The sequence below is a fragment of the Drosophila nasuta genome, chromosome 2L (assembly GCF_023558535.2).
Source record: "Drosophila nasuta strain 15112-1781.00 chromosome 2L, ASM2355853v1, whole genome shotgun sequence".
Taxonomy (NCBI): Eukaryota; Metazoa; Arthropoda; class Insecta; order Diptera; family Drosophilidae; genus Drosophila; species Drosophila nasuta.
In genome coordinates, this window is record NC_083455.1 from 2,169,254 (window position 1) to 2,185,397 (window position 16,144).

General features: G+C 37.1%; 1 protein-coding gene across 5 annotated transcripts; it reads right to left on the reverse strand.

Annotated features, from left to right (window-relative positions):
• Positions 1–32: 32 nt before the first annotated feature.
• LOC132783627 (pseudouridylate synthase RPUSD2-like) lies at positions 33–15,641 on the reverse strand. 5 transcript variants are annotated; one of them, XM_060788927.1, is made up of 11 exons: positions 15,486–15,635; positions 10,661–11,702; positions 3,581–3,673; positions 3,411–3,498; positions 3,122–3,344; positions 2,484–2,571; positions 2,063–2,283; positions 1,809–1,999; positions 1,513–1,740; positions 1,090–1,427; positions 33–1,024 (listed from the first exon to the last, which is right to left on the reverse strand). In XM_060788927.1, exons 2-11 carry the CDS (start codon positions 11,585–11,587, stop codon positions 932–934), a joined length of 2,490 nt encoding a protein of 829 aa, XP_060644910.1. In that variant the 5' UTR covers positions 11,588–11,702; positions 15,486–15,635; the 3' UTR covers positions 33–931. The 5 variants fall into 5 exon arrangements, with proteins under 5 accessions (XP_060644910.1, XP_060644911.1, XP_060644909.1 ...); XM_060788928.1 differs by having other exon boundaries at positions 15,467–15,635; XM_060788926.1 differs by having other exon boundaries at positions 10,661–11,693; positions 15,399–15,635.
• Between the last annotated feature and the right edge of the window lie 503 nt (positions 15,642–16,144).

The following is a 16,144-nucleotide window of genomic DNA, read 5'->3' on the forward strand; positions in this document are numbered from 1 at the left end:
GTTTCTATGAAACATTTGTAAAATTTATTGATAATCATTAATATAGCATATGTATATTTATATATAATGTATTGCACTTATTCGTCTAATGTAGTTTATATAAAATTATCTATTATTCTTTCTTTCCATTATCATTTTTAATACGTAATTTATGAAGGGCACGAATTATTGCTCGATCTCTTATTTTTAAGGGATATAATAAGCTTATAAGCTGGTTGGAACCTTTCGATTATGATTCTACTTATTTTCAATTCCGAAAAGATTTTCAATGGTTCGACAGATTTACGCATATTTGTATATATAAAACTGCATACTATACAGTTAATGTGTAGATCTACTTGTGTAAAGAAAACTTGAAATTATATTGCATGTCTTTTCATTTGTTCTCTTAAATTTATTATTTTATTTGATTGAATGGTTTGTAGAGTTTTGATTTGACTTTTGAAATATCATTATTATTTTTTTTTTGTGATGTACATTTAATCGCCTAGAAGGGAGTACCAATAAAATTCACTATATGAAAACATCTAAGTAAAGCAACAATTTGATTATTTTGATATGCGTACCTAGTTATCATATGTAGGCATGTGTCTACAAATGTGCATTTAATCTTATGTTTATACCAATTTAAAAGGCACATTTTTCATATATATGTTATTTAGAATTTCTGTTGACATATTACAATTAAACATATTTTTGGTCAGTTTGTCTTCATCATACATGGTATATAAGTACATATTTAAATGTATACACTATAGTACATATAAATGAATAGCTTGGTCAATATTAATTGCACTATTTTGTTCTTCTGTTTGGTTCATCATTGTATGGAGTGAAGCGTTTCGAGAGGACTTTTGATGCTAGAAGCTTAAGCATCAGTATGTATGTATCTGAGAAGCCACTTATTGATTATAGAATCTATTGCAGATAATTAATTCACAACTTTATCTGAGGTTAAGTCGCATTCGTTCCATTCCTCAAGTGCCCAGGATGGCAGTTCGGTTTCATACTCCCAACCAGGTCCCTGAAAAAGAACCAAATTCTGTGTTAACCTCAGATGTCTACTTCATGGTGTTATGTTCAGTTCACCTTGTATTTCCATGCATGCAAGTACATGACGAGATCCTTGGGTTTAGGGTCGCGATAGTGCACTTTGCATTCGTAGCAATGTTTATCGATAACAACTTTGTCTGACGCCAACGGGACTTCGAGTGCATCTCCAGCGCTGGCTTGTGGACCATCTGTCTTCTGTTGTACTGCAACTGGGGTGGACTGCTCATCAGCTTTGCCTACGAATCCTTGATTGCTATTTGTACATGGTTGTTGTGATTGCAGCTTAACTGGCTCTACATTTTGTTGATTTTCCGCAATGGGTGGTGTGGTTTCGCGTGAATTAATGCCAACATCGTCATCGCTGTTATGCACGGCTGTAAGGACAAAAGAGAATTATATGTAGTTCATGATGTCATGAAGGAAGAACACCTTCAAAATTGCCTGGAGTGGTAGACTTACCAAAAGTTTGATCACTGCTTAAGCTTTCCAGATCAGTTTCATCTTTCGAATTTTTGAACAATGATATGTCAGAGTCACAATCTATTCCTAACCAGTTTTCAGCATTGTGTATGTTAATGAGATCTCGTATTAGTTCATCGTCACTTTTGCCACCAATATCTCCAGAGCGACCTTTTAGCGGTCCAAATACTTCATGATTGTACAACGGATCGTTAAGTATTGGGTAGCCTAAAAATAATGAAGCCAAAAGTAATCAATAAATAAAGTTTGTAATACAATACTCGATAGAATCTTACCCAAATATTGCAAGTGCACTCGTATCTGATGCATGCGCCCTGTGAGTGGTTTACAGAGAACTACGCTTGTGGTTCCGTTCTGGGATAGCTTTTGAAAGGTTGTGGTGCAATCCTTGCCCTTTTGCGATACCTTGCAGACGCCAATCTTATAGCTGACCACCTCAATTGGTTCCTTGCATTCTACAACGCCACTATAAATCGAAAACACATATTTGCAAATGTTCTTTTTAGTTAATACACATATGTACACGTACTCTGGAAAGATGCCTTCTACTCGACAGATATATTCCTTCTCCACCTGCCTGTTCCGGATCTGCTGTTCCATTTGGCGCGCCTTTTTTGGACTACGACCAAATAGTAATAGACCAGAAGTCAACCGATCAAGACGATGAATAGTGCGAAGATTCTTTAGATTGAACTCCTTGGCAAGTATAAAGACGACCGTATTGTGTCTGTAGCGGCCACACGGATGAACCTAAGCATATAAACGTAGGCGGATTATAAAGGAATTGTGCAAGAATTATATAGAGGTTAAGGCAAGGTCAAAGTATTCGATAAGTGAATAGAACATGTTTTATCTAGACTCGGACTGTTAATAGGCGTATTTTATCGCTTAAAGTTGTTAATTCTATAGCTTGTAATTTACGTAATATGGCGGTCGTTAAAGCCACTTACGGGTATAGAGGCCGGTTTATTAACAACCACAATGTCCTCATCCATATGCACAATTGTGATTGGTTGGCAAGTGACGGGCACTTCGTGTCTGCAAAGATACGAGTATTCATGAGTGCGCATATTTAGTTAGATGTTTGTAACATTTGGCGCTTCCAGAAAAACAAATAGATAGATGTTATATAGTATATATAGTATGTAGATATCCATGTCATATCGGACTCTTATGGCAATGTGTATGGTTCTTAGACAAACATTATGCTTTCTTCTTGTAGAGAAAATTCACAGCTCAGTTCATTTACTTTACCTCTTTTTGGTATATGTATGTACGTATTGTATTGTAATATGTATGTTACAAAGAAGTTAACAAAGTTAGAGTTCCCGTCATTGAGTTACTGTTTTGACCGGTTTTAATATACTATAAATGACGCCTTTAAATGTTGGCGTTAACAGAGAACAACCGCGAATGTTTGTTGTTGAATACAGAAGCGGGTCAAGTACTTTTATTTTATTATATTAATTAAATACACTCATAAAAAGTAAATGAGAAAACTTAATTCAATTTATGACAATGAAACACGTTCACAAATTTCTAAAAAATTGTATTGACTAAGATAAATTTTTATTCAAATGCCATTTACCTGTGCACAATATTGGCTAACAAATCATTATGTTTGAGCCGATAATCGATGGGCACCTTCTCGAAATTGACGGTTAATGTGCCTGTTTGAATACAGCGTTCATATTCCTCAGCTGGATGAGCTCGAAACTCCTTTGAGAATATATCAAGAATCTTTTCGCCCACCCAACGTCCCTTAGTGAAGGTCGTGAAGGTGAAATAATAGGGATAAACTTTTCTAAGACCTATATGTGTAAAATTGAATTCTTAACGTGAACAAATATAAGAAAAAATTAAAAATATTTGCTCACCATTTTCAGTATAATAAGATGTTTCCTGATATCTTTCATCCGTAAATCCAGGTCTTTTCGCTTTCAATGCCTTTGTCTCGAGTTTTGCCTGAATTGTGAATGAAAATGATGGCGTAGTCAAATGTCTCAAAAGTCAAAACATTATAAATGTATAAATGTGTTCGTTGTACCTTTTTTAAATCTTTGATTTGCTCAGTGTCTTCAGTTTTCCTTTTCTCCGGAATTTTAAGTTTCTGTTTCTCTGATTCGCTTACTGCATTCAGCTGAAAGTTGAAAAACAAGGACATAAATGAATGTGGATTTGTGCAACGAGGCGCATAGTCCGATAAATACATAGATCGAGAATATGTTAAAAAGTAATGAAAAACAAAATGTAACACAAATGAATATCTATTAATGCACCCATACTTATCTTTAAGCCTACCACATTTTTTCAAGGATTATGTCGTAAAGATTTGTTGGAGTTAAATGCAAAGATTACGTATTTAATTTATTGAAATCCAAAATGCATGACAATTCCGTTGTTCTAGATCCGTATAAAAGATTTTGTGGTTTGTTTTCGAAATATGTGTTTTCAGGCACTCAAGAAGACAAATCGAGTGGTCTGACGTAGGTATTGCAAGTCAGCAACTCAAGTTTCGGAAACCATCAACAATATTTATACTGTTTGGCGTCTGGCATTTTTATCTTTTCATAATTTGATCACCGTATTCCTGGCTACATTCAAATGCTCTCAAGTGGTCCATCGTGCACTCTACACCTTATGTACATATTGGTATACATATAGCATTTGTACTCAAATATGGTAACGGTGTTTGTGCGTTGTACAATGTACATTGTATAATGTAATTTATAGACAAATGCAGTCACATACATATGCAAACTGTTGCTGCTGCTGCTGCTGCTGTTGCTGATTTAGATGTATATATAAACGTATGTGTAGACACAGATGCATAGAAGACGTGTGTCTGTAGATACTTTGGAATAGATACTTGCATTTCAGTTAGTTGTCTCTTTCGTGGACTCCGTTGAGTGAATGTTGGCTGGCTGACTTTTGTCTTTGCTTTCATTGGCAGTGCGCCCAACAAATGATGGAAACATGCGGCAAGCCCGAAAAAGCTGCGCGGGAGGGCAACGGAACACAGGAGACTCGCCGCGACCACTTCGACCGGGACATGATGGTCGGCTGTCGTCGGACGTCGGTCGACGTTCAACGGTCGATGGTCGGCGGTCGGCGGTAGCGAGTTGAGCTTGCTTGTTTGGCAGTTTGGTTTGAGCAGCAGTAAATACCCTTGCGATGCACCTTGTTGTTGTGCAATATTCCGTAAAGAACGATTTATGCAGTATTGATTTATATTCTCATAGCTTGTTCTGTCTTCTCTGCTACTATGAACTGCGATATTGCTGTAGAGTATTAGATCTTCGATGGGCGGAAGAATGCATTTTTTCGTCTCGTTACAGTTACATAGCATCTTCGTCTCACATGTGCACACATTCAAAAACAAAAAAAAAAAGAAGAATAATAATGCGCCAAGATCCCACAAGCCCTGAGCATGGTAGACACAAAAGACACAGTCGACACAAGTCTCGGATTCTCAAATTTGGTTTTATATTTAGCTCTGATATCATTATGTAGACTACATAGTACATATACGAGTATAGTATATTACCCAATTATACTACTAACACGTTCTACGCCTGAAATACTCGTATTTACAATTTACACAATGCAATTTAGATGATTTCTAATTAATACAACAAGATCATAATAATCAATAATCATTTAGGTTTATTCATATTGAATGCAAATAAACAAAAAAGATAAAAAGAACAGAAAAATGAAATGAATGAAAATTGTTTGAACTCTGCCCACATACACACAAACACACACACGCGCTGATAAGTATGATTCTCTGTATGTTTGCTCCACTCATCCATGAGATGATGTTCATATAAAGAGACTTGAGAAATTAATTGAATCATTCAACGGCAGAGACCTGTTGCCAGCGATCTTGGCAAACGACCATTCACATACTCGTAGCTACGTATTATATATGTATGTAAATATTATCATATATGTATACATGAATGTGCATTGAATGATCCTAAGTTTAGCCGGCAATTTTCATATTGTTCCAAAGCGAAAAGCATAGTGGACGAGGCGTTCCATCAGTCTGTCTGTCGGTGGCCAAGTCTCAGCTAATATTTATGTGTGTTTCGCCTACACCCACATCGGGTATCGTATCAGATCGGAGCAGAGGGGCGACGCCAGCTCAACGGGGGCAAGGTACACGCAAGACGCGTGTGTAGGAGCAGATGCGACAGAATCTTTCTTCACTCAGTTCCATTAGGTGCTACATACAAATCTACATATGTATTCAGCGGGGGCGTGCGGCGAGTGTGGCAAATGCGTGCTCGGCATCTGGAAGGCGACTGACTGCAGCACGTGATCACGATTCGGTTAATTAGCAAATTTTGAAAATATTTTCAAGAACAGCTAACACTCGAAATAGATTGTTTGCGCGCCAAACCAAACCTAATGTGTTCCTTCTTCTGGGATTTCATTTATATTTCTTTTTCATTTCCCACTAAAAACTTGTCTTTGGCCATCAGCAAATAAAACCTGCTTATGAGGAATCCTGTTGGTAATTAGATCACAGATTATGTCCCGCACAGTTTTGTCCAGAGACATAAAGATTTTTCATTGCACAAAGTATGCTCTGTCTTCAGTCTGAGTGCCCATATCTGATGGACATGCAACAGTTGACATAGCGTTTGAGTCGCCATTACTGTAAATTCTAGTTCTGCAATTCTGCCATGAAAGGAAAGTAGTTGCAAGTCAACTTATTTCTATTACGAAAATACTGTTTAGGCTTGCAGCATTAACCGCGTTTATTTGGTTTCTTTGTATATCATATACAATTTACTACTTGGCTTGCTCAAGATCCGGAGACTGCCAGAATCGAAAGTTAATTATCAGTTCCCTTCCTTTTCCACCTTTCCTATACTTGAACTCATACGATTTCGATATTTATTTTTTTAGCCTGCAGCAAAATAAATTTCCGAAAAGTCTTTTTACGCAAGCTAAATTGTTTACAAAACATTATGTTTAGATAGCCTGTATCAAAACCATTTTATTCAAATTGTGTATATTACAGATGTATATAAACTCGTGCTACCAAATTTATAGACGAGTACATGAAAACGTAGACACGTAGCGCCTTCTTATTTCTTCGGCATTGTCAAATTAAAAATTGTTTGCGTGTGGAATATCGTATTACAAATAACCAAATTTTATGTTCTGAATTTTGTAGTTTTGAATATTATTATCGCGGTTCACATTAGTATATATATGTACATATGTATGTATGTACATGTATCTACCAAAGAAAAGACAGATTTGCACTATATATTTACACTTAAAGCAAATCATTTTCGTTTGTAATATTATATTACTATTTCCTCTTTGCATATATTTATACCCGCTACCCATAGGGTAGAAGGGTATTATAACTTTGTGCCGGCAGGAAATGTATGTAACAGGTAGAAGGAGGCATCTCCGACCTTATAAAGTATATATATTCTTGATCAGCGTCAACAGCCGAGACGATATAGCCATGTCCGTCTGTCCGTCTGTGTGTCTGTCCGTCTGTCCGTATGAAACACTGGATCCCAGAGACTATAAGAGATAGAGCTATAATTTTTTTTCGACAGCATTTGTTATGTTTGCACGCAGATCAAGTTTGTTTCAAATTTTTGCCACGCCCACTTCCGCCCCTGCAAATTAAAAAAATCGAATAACAAGCGTAATTTTGAAGCTATAGTTCCGAATTTTGGTATATACAATAATAACTATAGTATTTATGATTTCTGAAAATTTGGTTGCGATCAGATAAAAATTGTCGAATTGTCGCCTACTTACTAGGGGTCTTAGTTGCTTTGGCTGCCAATCTGGTATATTGTGCCGTCTATGGTATATTTGGATTACGGTACTATGTCGATATACCAATTATACCATTCGGTATATTATTTTAGTTTTTTGCAGTATACTTGGTATATTTTGAGAAAATACCGCAAAATATATTTCTTTTATTCAAAACGGGTAGCGGGTATCTCACAGTCGAGTACACTCGACTGTAGCTTTCTTACTTGTTTTATTCTATTTTGTATACAATAGAGAAGCATTTATGTTACACGTGGACATGGATTGCTTTTTCAGTGTGATATCTTGAGTCTTTAGTCGTATCTTAATAACTTGACGGTAGTTGCAGCGACTGCCTCAACTCGTTTTCAAGGGCCACTACTCTTTAGTAAATATATCTCATGTGTTAGTTGTATGAATATTACTACTTTAAGACGGCCGAGAATAGAGAGTAGGGGAGTAGGTGGTGAGAGAGGGGTTTGGGGTGTCCACATTTAACATGCGTATTATGAATTTTTGTAAACAACAAAGAAAAGGCAAAATAGCGCTTGGCTCTAACTCACACAGTTGTGGCTACTTTATGGGGCTATGTGGGAAACCTTGACCAACTCAGTCCACGTTTACCGCTCACAGCACCGCATCGCACCGCATAGCACCGCACCGCACCGCACCGCACCGCACTGCCGCAGCACACGTCTCGTGAAATCATTGCATTTCAAAAGACTCTGAAATGACTGCAGAAATAACGACCAACAAAATGCGTAGCGATGCGGAAAATCTGAAAGGTCTTTGTAAGAAGCAAGCCAAGGCACAGGGAGATTGCAGGTTAGCTTGTTTGGCTTATAAATGGCATTAGTACTTGTATTTATTTATTAAGCATCAAAGCGTAATTACATTTGTTGCTTTTTTGTTTTTGTTTTTGTTTTTATATGATATCATCTTACTTCATACTCCTGCTGCCATTAGCTGGCAGTTAAGCGATATTATTATGTATTGTGCACGAGTATTGTATCAAACTCGATGTATTTGGCAATTATAGAAAACACCTCAACACATTCATACTCACACTCACATTCACATTCAAACAAATAGTACAATAGAAATCGTAATAAGCAATTTCTGATTACAATCTTGTAAATTACTTGGTTTAAAGTCTATTAAAGTGAATGTCCAAAGCGTTACAACTCCACAGTTGGATTACGCATAGTCATAGTCGGGTGTTCATGATGCAGTTTTGACATAAGTAATGCCTCTCCACATCCACATCCACATCCATATCCACTTCAATTTGGACCCACTTGAGCTATCTACAATACTATACAATACAATACAACACACATATCCACGAAATTTACAAAACATTGCTACTTATGTTATCGTAAGTGTATCGTCATGTCTTAATGTTTGAATTCGACTCTTTAGTCTGTTTAGTTTATACATCCGCTAAAATTCCACTTTGTTTTTTCAACTAACGATTTCTCTGTTGAAACGTTCGTCTAATTATAAATTGAATCACAATACATTTAGTTTCTAATTTGTTCGATGAAAATATACACTTTCGTACTATAATATTAAATGAAATGGATGCTGATTTGGCACGCAAATGATTCATTGTTTAAATGTGTATTAACTACAACTACTTCTATATGTACTGTACAAAAATTTTATATTTTCTTAGAATCAAGCATCAATTAAACGAAAAAAAAAAAATCTCAAATTCGTCGATGCATTGTTATTATTCTCGTTGTCATCCTAAATAGAATTACATTTTCGATGTGAAAATTGACTGTATTTTTTGTACAACTCAAGCTTTAGATAATTGTTGAGTAAGTTGGTTCGCTTAAGCTCGGCTATTTTTATAGAATCCGCTTCTTCAAACCGGTTCAGCCAAGTTATAGAAATGATCAATTACATCAGCATGCATATACAAATGTATACACATATTTGAGATTTGATTTCTTTGGGAGAGACAACAGCTTCCAGCTTTTAATTATTATTGCTGCACCTAGTACAACACCTTGCAAACAAACTTCAACTCGAAGTGTTTTGTAGAGGCAGCGCATTGTTTGAATAGTTTTATAAAATAAAAGCCGGATGGCTGTAAGACCCTCGTGCAAATGTACATACATTAGGTATTTTATGTAAACATCTATTGAACAATTCAACTTGAACACGACGGCTCACAACTAACGATAAATCATTATCCGGGGGCAATGATGAGCACCCGTGATTTTACATATTTATACCCGTCCGACCCGTCGGTTAGTCTGTCTATCTGTCCGATTGTCTCTGTATATCTCTGTATCTCTGTACATATGTATGTACATACGTGTATGTAGTTTACTTATGGTTCAAGAGCATGGCTCATTTCAACGTAAACAGCAGCTGCCTCTCACAGCCACTGACATCAATTGTGTCTCGATGACCTTCGCCCAAGTGCTTGATTGCAGGTGGCTCATGCTGTAGCCGATGCTCAGGTTGATGCTGTCGCTGTCGCTGAGGCTGAGGCTGGTGCTGAGGCAAAGTCTGTCGCGTTGGACAGAAATCAGAAATCATGACATACCGCTTACACGGCTTTCGTTTGATTAAATGTCGTCAAGTTAAAGTTTTCCAATTGCTGGATGTAGACTTCATTTGAATGGAAAAGTGCACTGAAAGTGCTTTTAGTGTGAATATGTTATAACTTCATAGACAGTGGGAATGCCAATAAGTAAGAAAGTATCGACCGTTTATGACAACGACATACGACGCAATATTACTTATTTAAAAAAGGGTTGAGATAGCTACAATCGGGTGAAATACCCATTTTAAATAGAACCACATTCTCCAAGTATACAAAATTCATATATCACAAAAATACTAAAATATACCGAATGTAATGTTTGGTATTGCAGTAGGCGTTTTTTGGCATACAAAACTGTTTCCTAAATAACTTCCTCAATTTTTATCTAATTGCATCAATTTTTCAGAAATCATAAATACTGTAGTTATTATTGAATGTACAAAAATACTAGCTTCAAAATGATTCCTATTGTTTTTTTTATGAATTTCGAGTTCGGAAGGGGTAACAATTTAAAACAAACTTGATCTGCGTGCAAAAATAACAAATGCTGTCGAAAATGATAAGCAGACAGACGGTCTGATCAACCTAGTGACATCATTTCTTCTTTCATATGAAGTTTATAAGATTCGAATAAAAAAAGATTTATATTCATATAACCGAGTATACATATATATAGTTCATGAGAAATTTAATAATAATATAAAGCACTGACAGTATTCTGTGTATATCTTACAATATAGTAAGTTATCCTGGTTAATCACATACCTTTCGGTTAATCGTCAAAGCGGCGGCGCCATTTGGGAGCGATTTGATGGTTGTGAGGCCTGAGGCAGATGTGTGGTTCCTTAGCGCCATCACGCCACCCAGATTGAGATTAATGGAAGAGAGATGCTGCAGATCCTGCGGCATGCAGCTCATCGGCTGTACAAGGGCACATGCAGCAGCTGGCGGAGCTGGACGCGGCACTGGAACAGGCACCTGCACTGGAACTGGGACCGGCATCTGGGCATGTGTTGTCTGTGGCATAAGGGCTGCTGGCGTTGTGGCTGCCACCGAAGCAGCCGCCAAGAGCGCTTGCTGCTGTGCCGCAGACAAGGATACGCCGCCATACGCAGCATGATTCGCGCCTGCAGCTCCGGCTGCCGCTGCTGCAGCCATGGGATTGTAATAGGCGCCCAGTGAAAGCGGCGAGAACATCGTCGACTGCAGCAGCTGTTGAGTCTGAGAGTGACTGTGCTGCGTGCCTTGTGTCAACTGTCCTGGATAGCTGGGTGTCTGGGCGGCGTTCAGCAGCGACTGAGTGAAATTGAAAGCGGCTGCCATGGGGGGGAAATGGGTTCCAGCACTGGGATGCAGTGTGGGCTGTTGATAATTTGTGGGCGGTGCTGCCGCCGTATTCGGTGAGTGTTGCTGCGGCTGTTGATGTTGTTGCTGCTGCTGCTGATGCTGATGCTGTTGATGATGCTGGTGCTGCTGATGCTGTTGTTGCTGCAGGTGATGCTGTTGATGCTGCTGCTGCTGCTGCTGTTGCTGTTGCAATTGATGTGGTGGCGCGTATATGGCGCCCGGTGGCGTAACGGTGGCCACTTTGTCAGCAAACGGCGATTGCATTGCCAAGAGCTTATGTTGGTGCTGCTGGGCAGCCAACGACCAGGGCAAGTACCAGGCACAAGAAGACGCTGAATTCTGCATGTTGAGTCTCTAGTTTCTTTCGATTCTTTTTTGTGTGTTACTTATTTTTACGTCAATTGATGCGCACACACATACATATATGCATATATTTCACTCACAATCAGCGCTTTAATATCTTAATTAGGTTATACAATTTTAAATTACAAATTTTATAGTAATCATTCAGTTTTGCTTGGCTTTTGTTCTGTTTTACCAGACGAATGCCATTTATTTTCAAACTACATCTTCATTGTTTACGTTTACGTTTACGTTTATGCGAACCATACATAACGAATTTGTCATAAATTTATATATACATACATATATATGGTTCCATATATGTATCTGTAGACTACGAGTACACGATAGGTAGATTAGTTCAGTGCTGTCTGCCACTTTCGACGCGTTTATTTGAAATTCGGAATTTGATTTTACTTTGGTTGCTTTTGTTTTGTTTATCTATTAACAAATCGTTGTGATTTTACGCCTTGTACAATGGGTTAAAACACAAAATGCTGGCCAACATTTCGGGTATTTCGGCATTAATAAATATATTACCACCAATTTCGATTTCAGTCAAATAAATACTGAAGGAAATTTAATGGAAATTTTATTGCATGCGTTGTACAATAAATTGTTTCAAGTTCGCAATTAATCCTTAATTGTTGCTATTTCTTTTCCAGTTATCAAATTACTTAATTTCCCCATTTAGTTTGTAGAAAACTTTATAATAAACAGCGATATTTGTGAGAAAAAGCTAGTTTTACGTAAGGCAGAAGTATTTAAATTTTAGAGCAAATATAGATTTGCGAAGATTTCATGATGTCAAGGTTTGCAAAAGTACTTTGTTGATTTCATTAAATGCTTATGTATAATTTAACATCTGCTTGTTAATGAGACATTAACAGTGGGACGTTAACAAAATGGGGAAAGCAAATCAAATGTGCCTTATGGGCTCCAATTCCGTTGTACATCTAAAAAATTCAACTTGAAAATGCTGATAGCTTTGCAGATACATATGAATGTAAATAAATGTATATAAATGTGGAAAAATGCAAATGTTCCGAAAGGATTTACTGTAAGAAATGCGCTTGCAAAGTTTTGTGTGAAACTTTGTGATATTATTTCATGGTGTACACCGAGAACATCTTAGCATCCCAACTAGAATCAGTAGTCTTGTGTTCATTTGTAAATTTGTTGTTGCTTTTAGCGACGCACTGTCAAAATCCAACAATCGCGCACACAGACAAACATACAGCGACAGATAGACTGACACAGACACAAAGTGAGAACCACAAACCAAGAATATGGGCATGGGCATGGGCATGGGTCGGTGCCGGTGTCGGGGACTCTACTATAGAAACTACCTGTCTTGAAAGGGGGGAAACATGGTGCACTTGTTTATCGTCTAATAAATGAAAATGGAATGGAACAATGGCAAGAAATGCCACTAAATATAGCGTAATGGATTTTAAATGCACATTCGACATCTGACGGCTGGTTGATAGCTGATGGTTTTTGGCTGATGGACTGCCAGCAGTGTAAATAGAATAGTATGCTTGTGTTCGACCGCCCAACTAAATGAGTGCGGATAGCTACATACACATCGCATAGGAGTATATAGTATTATAGAGCAAGCGACTCGCTCTTTGGATATTATGAAGATACCAATATCAAAGGAACTGGGCCACTAATGTACTCGTCACACGCCGAAGGAATTGATACTATAGTGTAAATCGACTGAAACTAAGAAAGCTGAGACAAATTTAGAATACAGAAAAGCGTGGCCAACAAGGCGGATACATAATCATTTTTCCTATTAATACCTTTGTAATGGGTTCTGTAGGAACTTATGTATGTAGAATGGGTCGCCAAGAGATCTGCAAATCATCATGGTCAGATATCTTAGCTCTCTCTTTGTAACGATGTTTAACCATATCGAATATAAATAGAAAAATTATAATAGATAATTTTTCAAATACGTGCATTACTTGAGTTGACTTTAGAGGTAAGTGTATTTGAGCTTCGGCAGCATTCTGATATCGCCTCTAAGAATGTGGTTATTAATTTTTGTTGTGTTATTTTTATTTGATACATTTAAAACCCCATTCGCAATTAGAATTATATCGTTCATGGCACATAAAGTGTGGGTCTCATTCTCTCCAACCGTCCGCCGTCTCCCCAGGCAGTGGTGATCGTCTAACGGCAAAGTTAATACAGAGAGCTCCCCTCCTTAGCACGCACACACACACATACACACACTCATACACACTCCTTCTCCTTCGAAAGTCAGCACCCCCACTACGCGGCCCCCTTCCCGTGTTACTCGAGCAGCTGCTGCTATCTTTTCTTGGTGAGTGAGGCTATGAATTTATTTACTTATGTATTTATTTTTTTCGGGGCTTTGTGCTAAAATAAGTCTGATGTATTACTAGGTTTGCTCGCACACACAAAGAAATAGCTACAAATTTTTTCTAATTTTCATTTCGGCTCTGCATTATGTACTATATACAAGTATTGTCTCTAAGTATGTATATACATATATATGTATATATTCATATATATATGTCTGCTCAATGATATGTATGCTAATGTTGTGATCTTTTTGCTGTTTTCTTTTTGTTTGATCATACAATGACAAGATGATGTCTGTTTTACGAGAATTTTTTATAGACTAATCTCTTATATTATATAAACCATACACAAAAAAAGATATGTGTACACTTGTGCATACATATATAGGGAAAGTGCCAAAAGGATTTCTCAATAAAAATGTCTAAAGATCGTATAAACAATACTTAATGCAAAATAAAATCCAAACCAATGACACAATTTAGTCTTCCATTGAAAGCGAAACTCATTTATTTATCTATCAAGTATTTGACTTGGAAGAGCATTTCATTTATCATTGACAAACGAAAATATTTACTTTAAGTATTCGGGTCCTGAACAAGAAACCGCTCTGGGGGAAAACGAAAGAAGAATATTAGGTAATGGCATGTGGCACAGCGGATCTTGACGTTTGACGTTGACGTTGGTGAAGATTATTAAAGGCCATTTTGTGCGTAGGGCTACTGAAATTACTTGATATATTTGAAAACGTCACCTCTAACTAAGTCTTGCCAACAAATATTTTCGTATAGAAAAATAAACAATTTTTCAGAACAAAAACTATTTGCGTACGTAAAAATGGACGATGTTAGACTACGGCAATGGCGCATATTTTTGGTACAGAGCCATGCACGGGCACACATACACACACAGGCACACATGCATATAGACAAGCTAAGGAAAATATTCTAAAAACGTTGTCCTCAAATAGCTGTACTCATCGTGCACACTCCTACTATTTAGTTTTCTTGTCAAATGTCTAAAAAGACCGATTATAATTATAATGACATTTATGCAGTCTAATCAAATTGGATTGTAGTCTGATATGTTTACAACCGATGGCGTGAACTTAAGGTAACTCATCAATTACTGGGGTTTTTAAGGAATTCTTCGAAATTCCTAAAATGACAGTTAAAACATTCGCTGAAATTCAAAATTCTACGAGTGTGGTGAAACACGCTTAGTTATAGATAGGTCAGTTTTATGTTCTCATCTCATATTAATAAATAATCTTAGAATGTTATGCCTTAAGTGCATATGAATGACATGACATCACGTAAACAATGAAGATCCACTTGATAGCACACATAAAAGGCTTTTTGATTGCTGGAAGTCCGTTCTAAAAATCACTTCACTTCATTCATCGGTTTGTGTTACATATTTTGATTGATTTGATAACAAATCAATCTTACTATATTGCCGGAATGCTAGTAGTTATTACCACGCAAAAACAACACACGAATGGAACGGGTTTTATATTTAACCTGCGCGACACGCCCGCACACTCACATCCTCGTTTATGAGCTACCTAGATTGTAAGCCATCAATGTTGTTGTGTTTGAGGCGTACATACGAGCGTCGGCGTTTTTAAATCGTGCGTCGCTCACGTTGACACAACTCTTCCGCAATAACAAGCGCGCGACAACCTCTCCGGCTGAAAGCAAGCGGCCGACTGATTGAAGCTGCCCCAACTGCGCCACTTTGACTGTGGGCCGACATTTTGAATTACGCGCGCTCTGCTACTTCGACGACTACTGCTACAACTACAACAGGGCAGAATGTTATCGGTTGGGTTGCGTATACGCAATAGTCTAACAGCAAAGAGCAATGCTTGCTGTTAAGTTTAAACTCTGATATTTTTCTCTTCGAACTTGCAGCGAGTCAGTTTGTTTGTTTAATTTACTTATTGTTGATAACATATTTTAAATCGAATATCTAATGTCGGTTGCATGGATTCGCTAGAGTTTTGCTATGATCGACGCAAGAAATTTGCTAATAATATTACTTATTACTCTATATTTGATATTTTTTTGATATTAATATCCACAATTTGGTTTTTTTCATTCACACTAAATGGGCTTATTTTTAAATTCTATTAAGTGCTTCATTTCAATTTAAAATAAATATTTACAATTGATATAAACATAAACATCAATTGACTGTTTATGTTCTTTATAAGAAATGTTT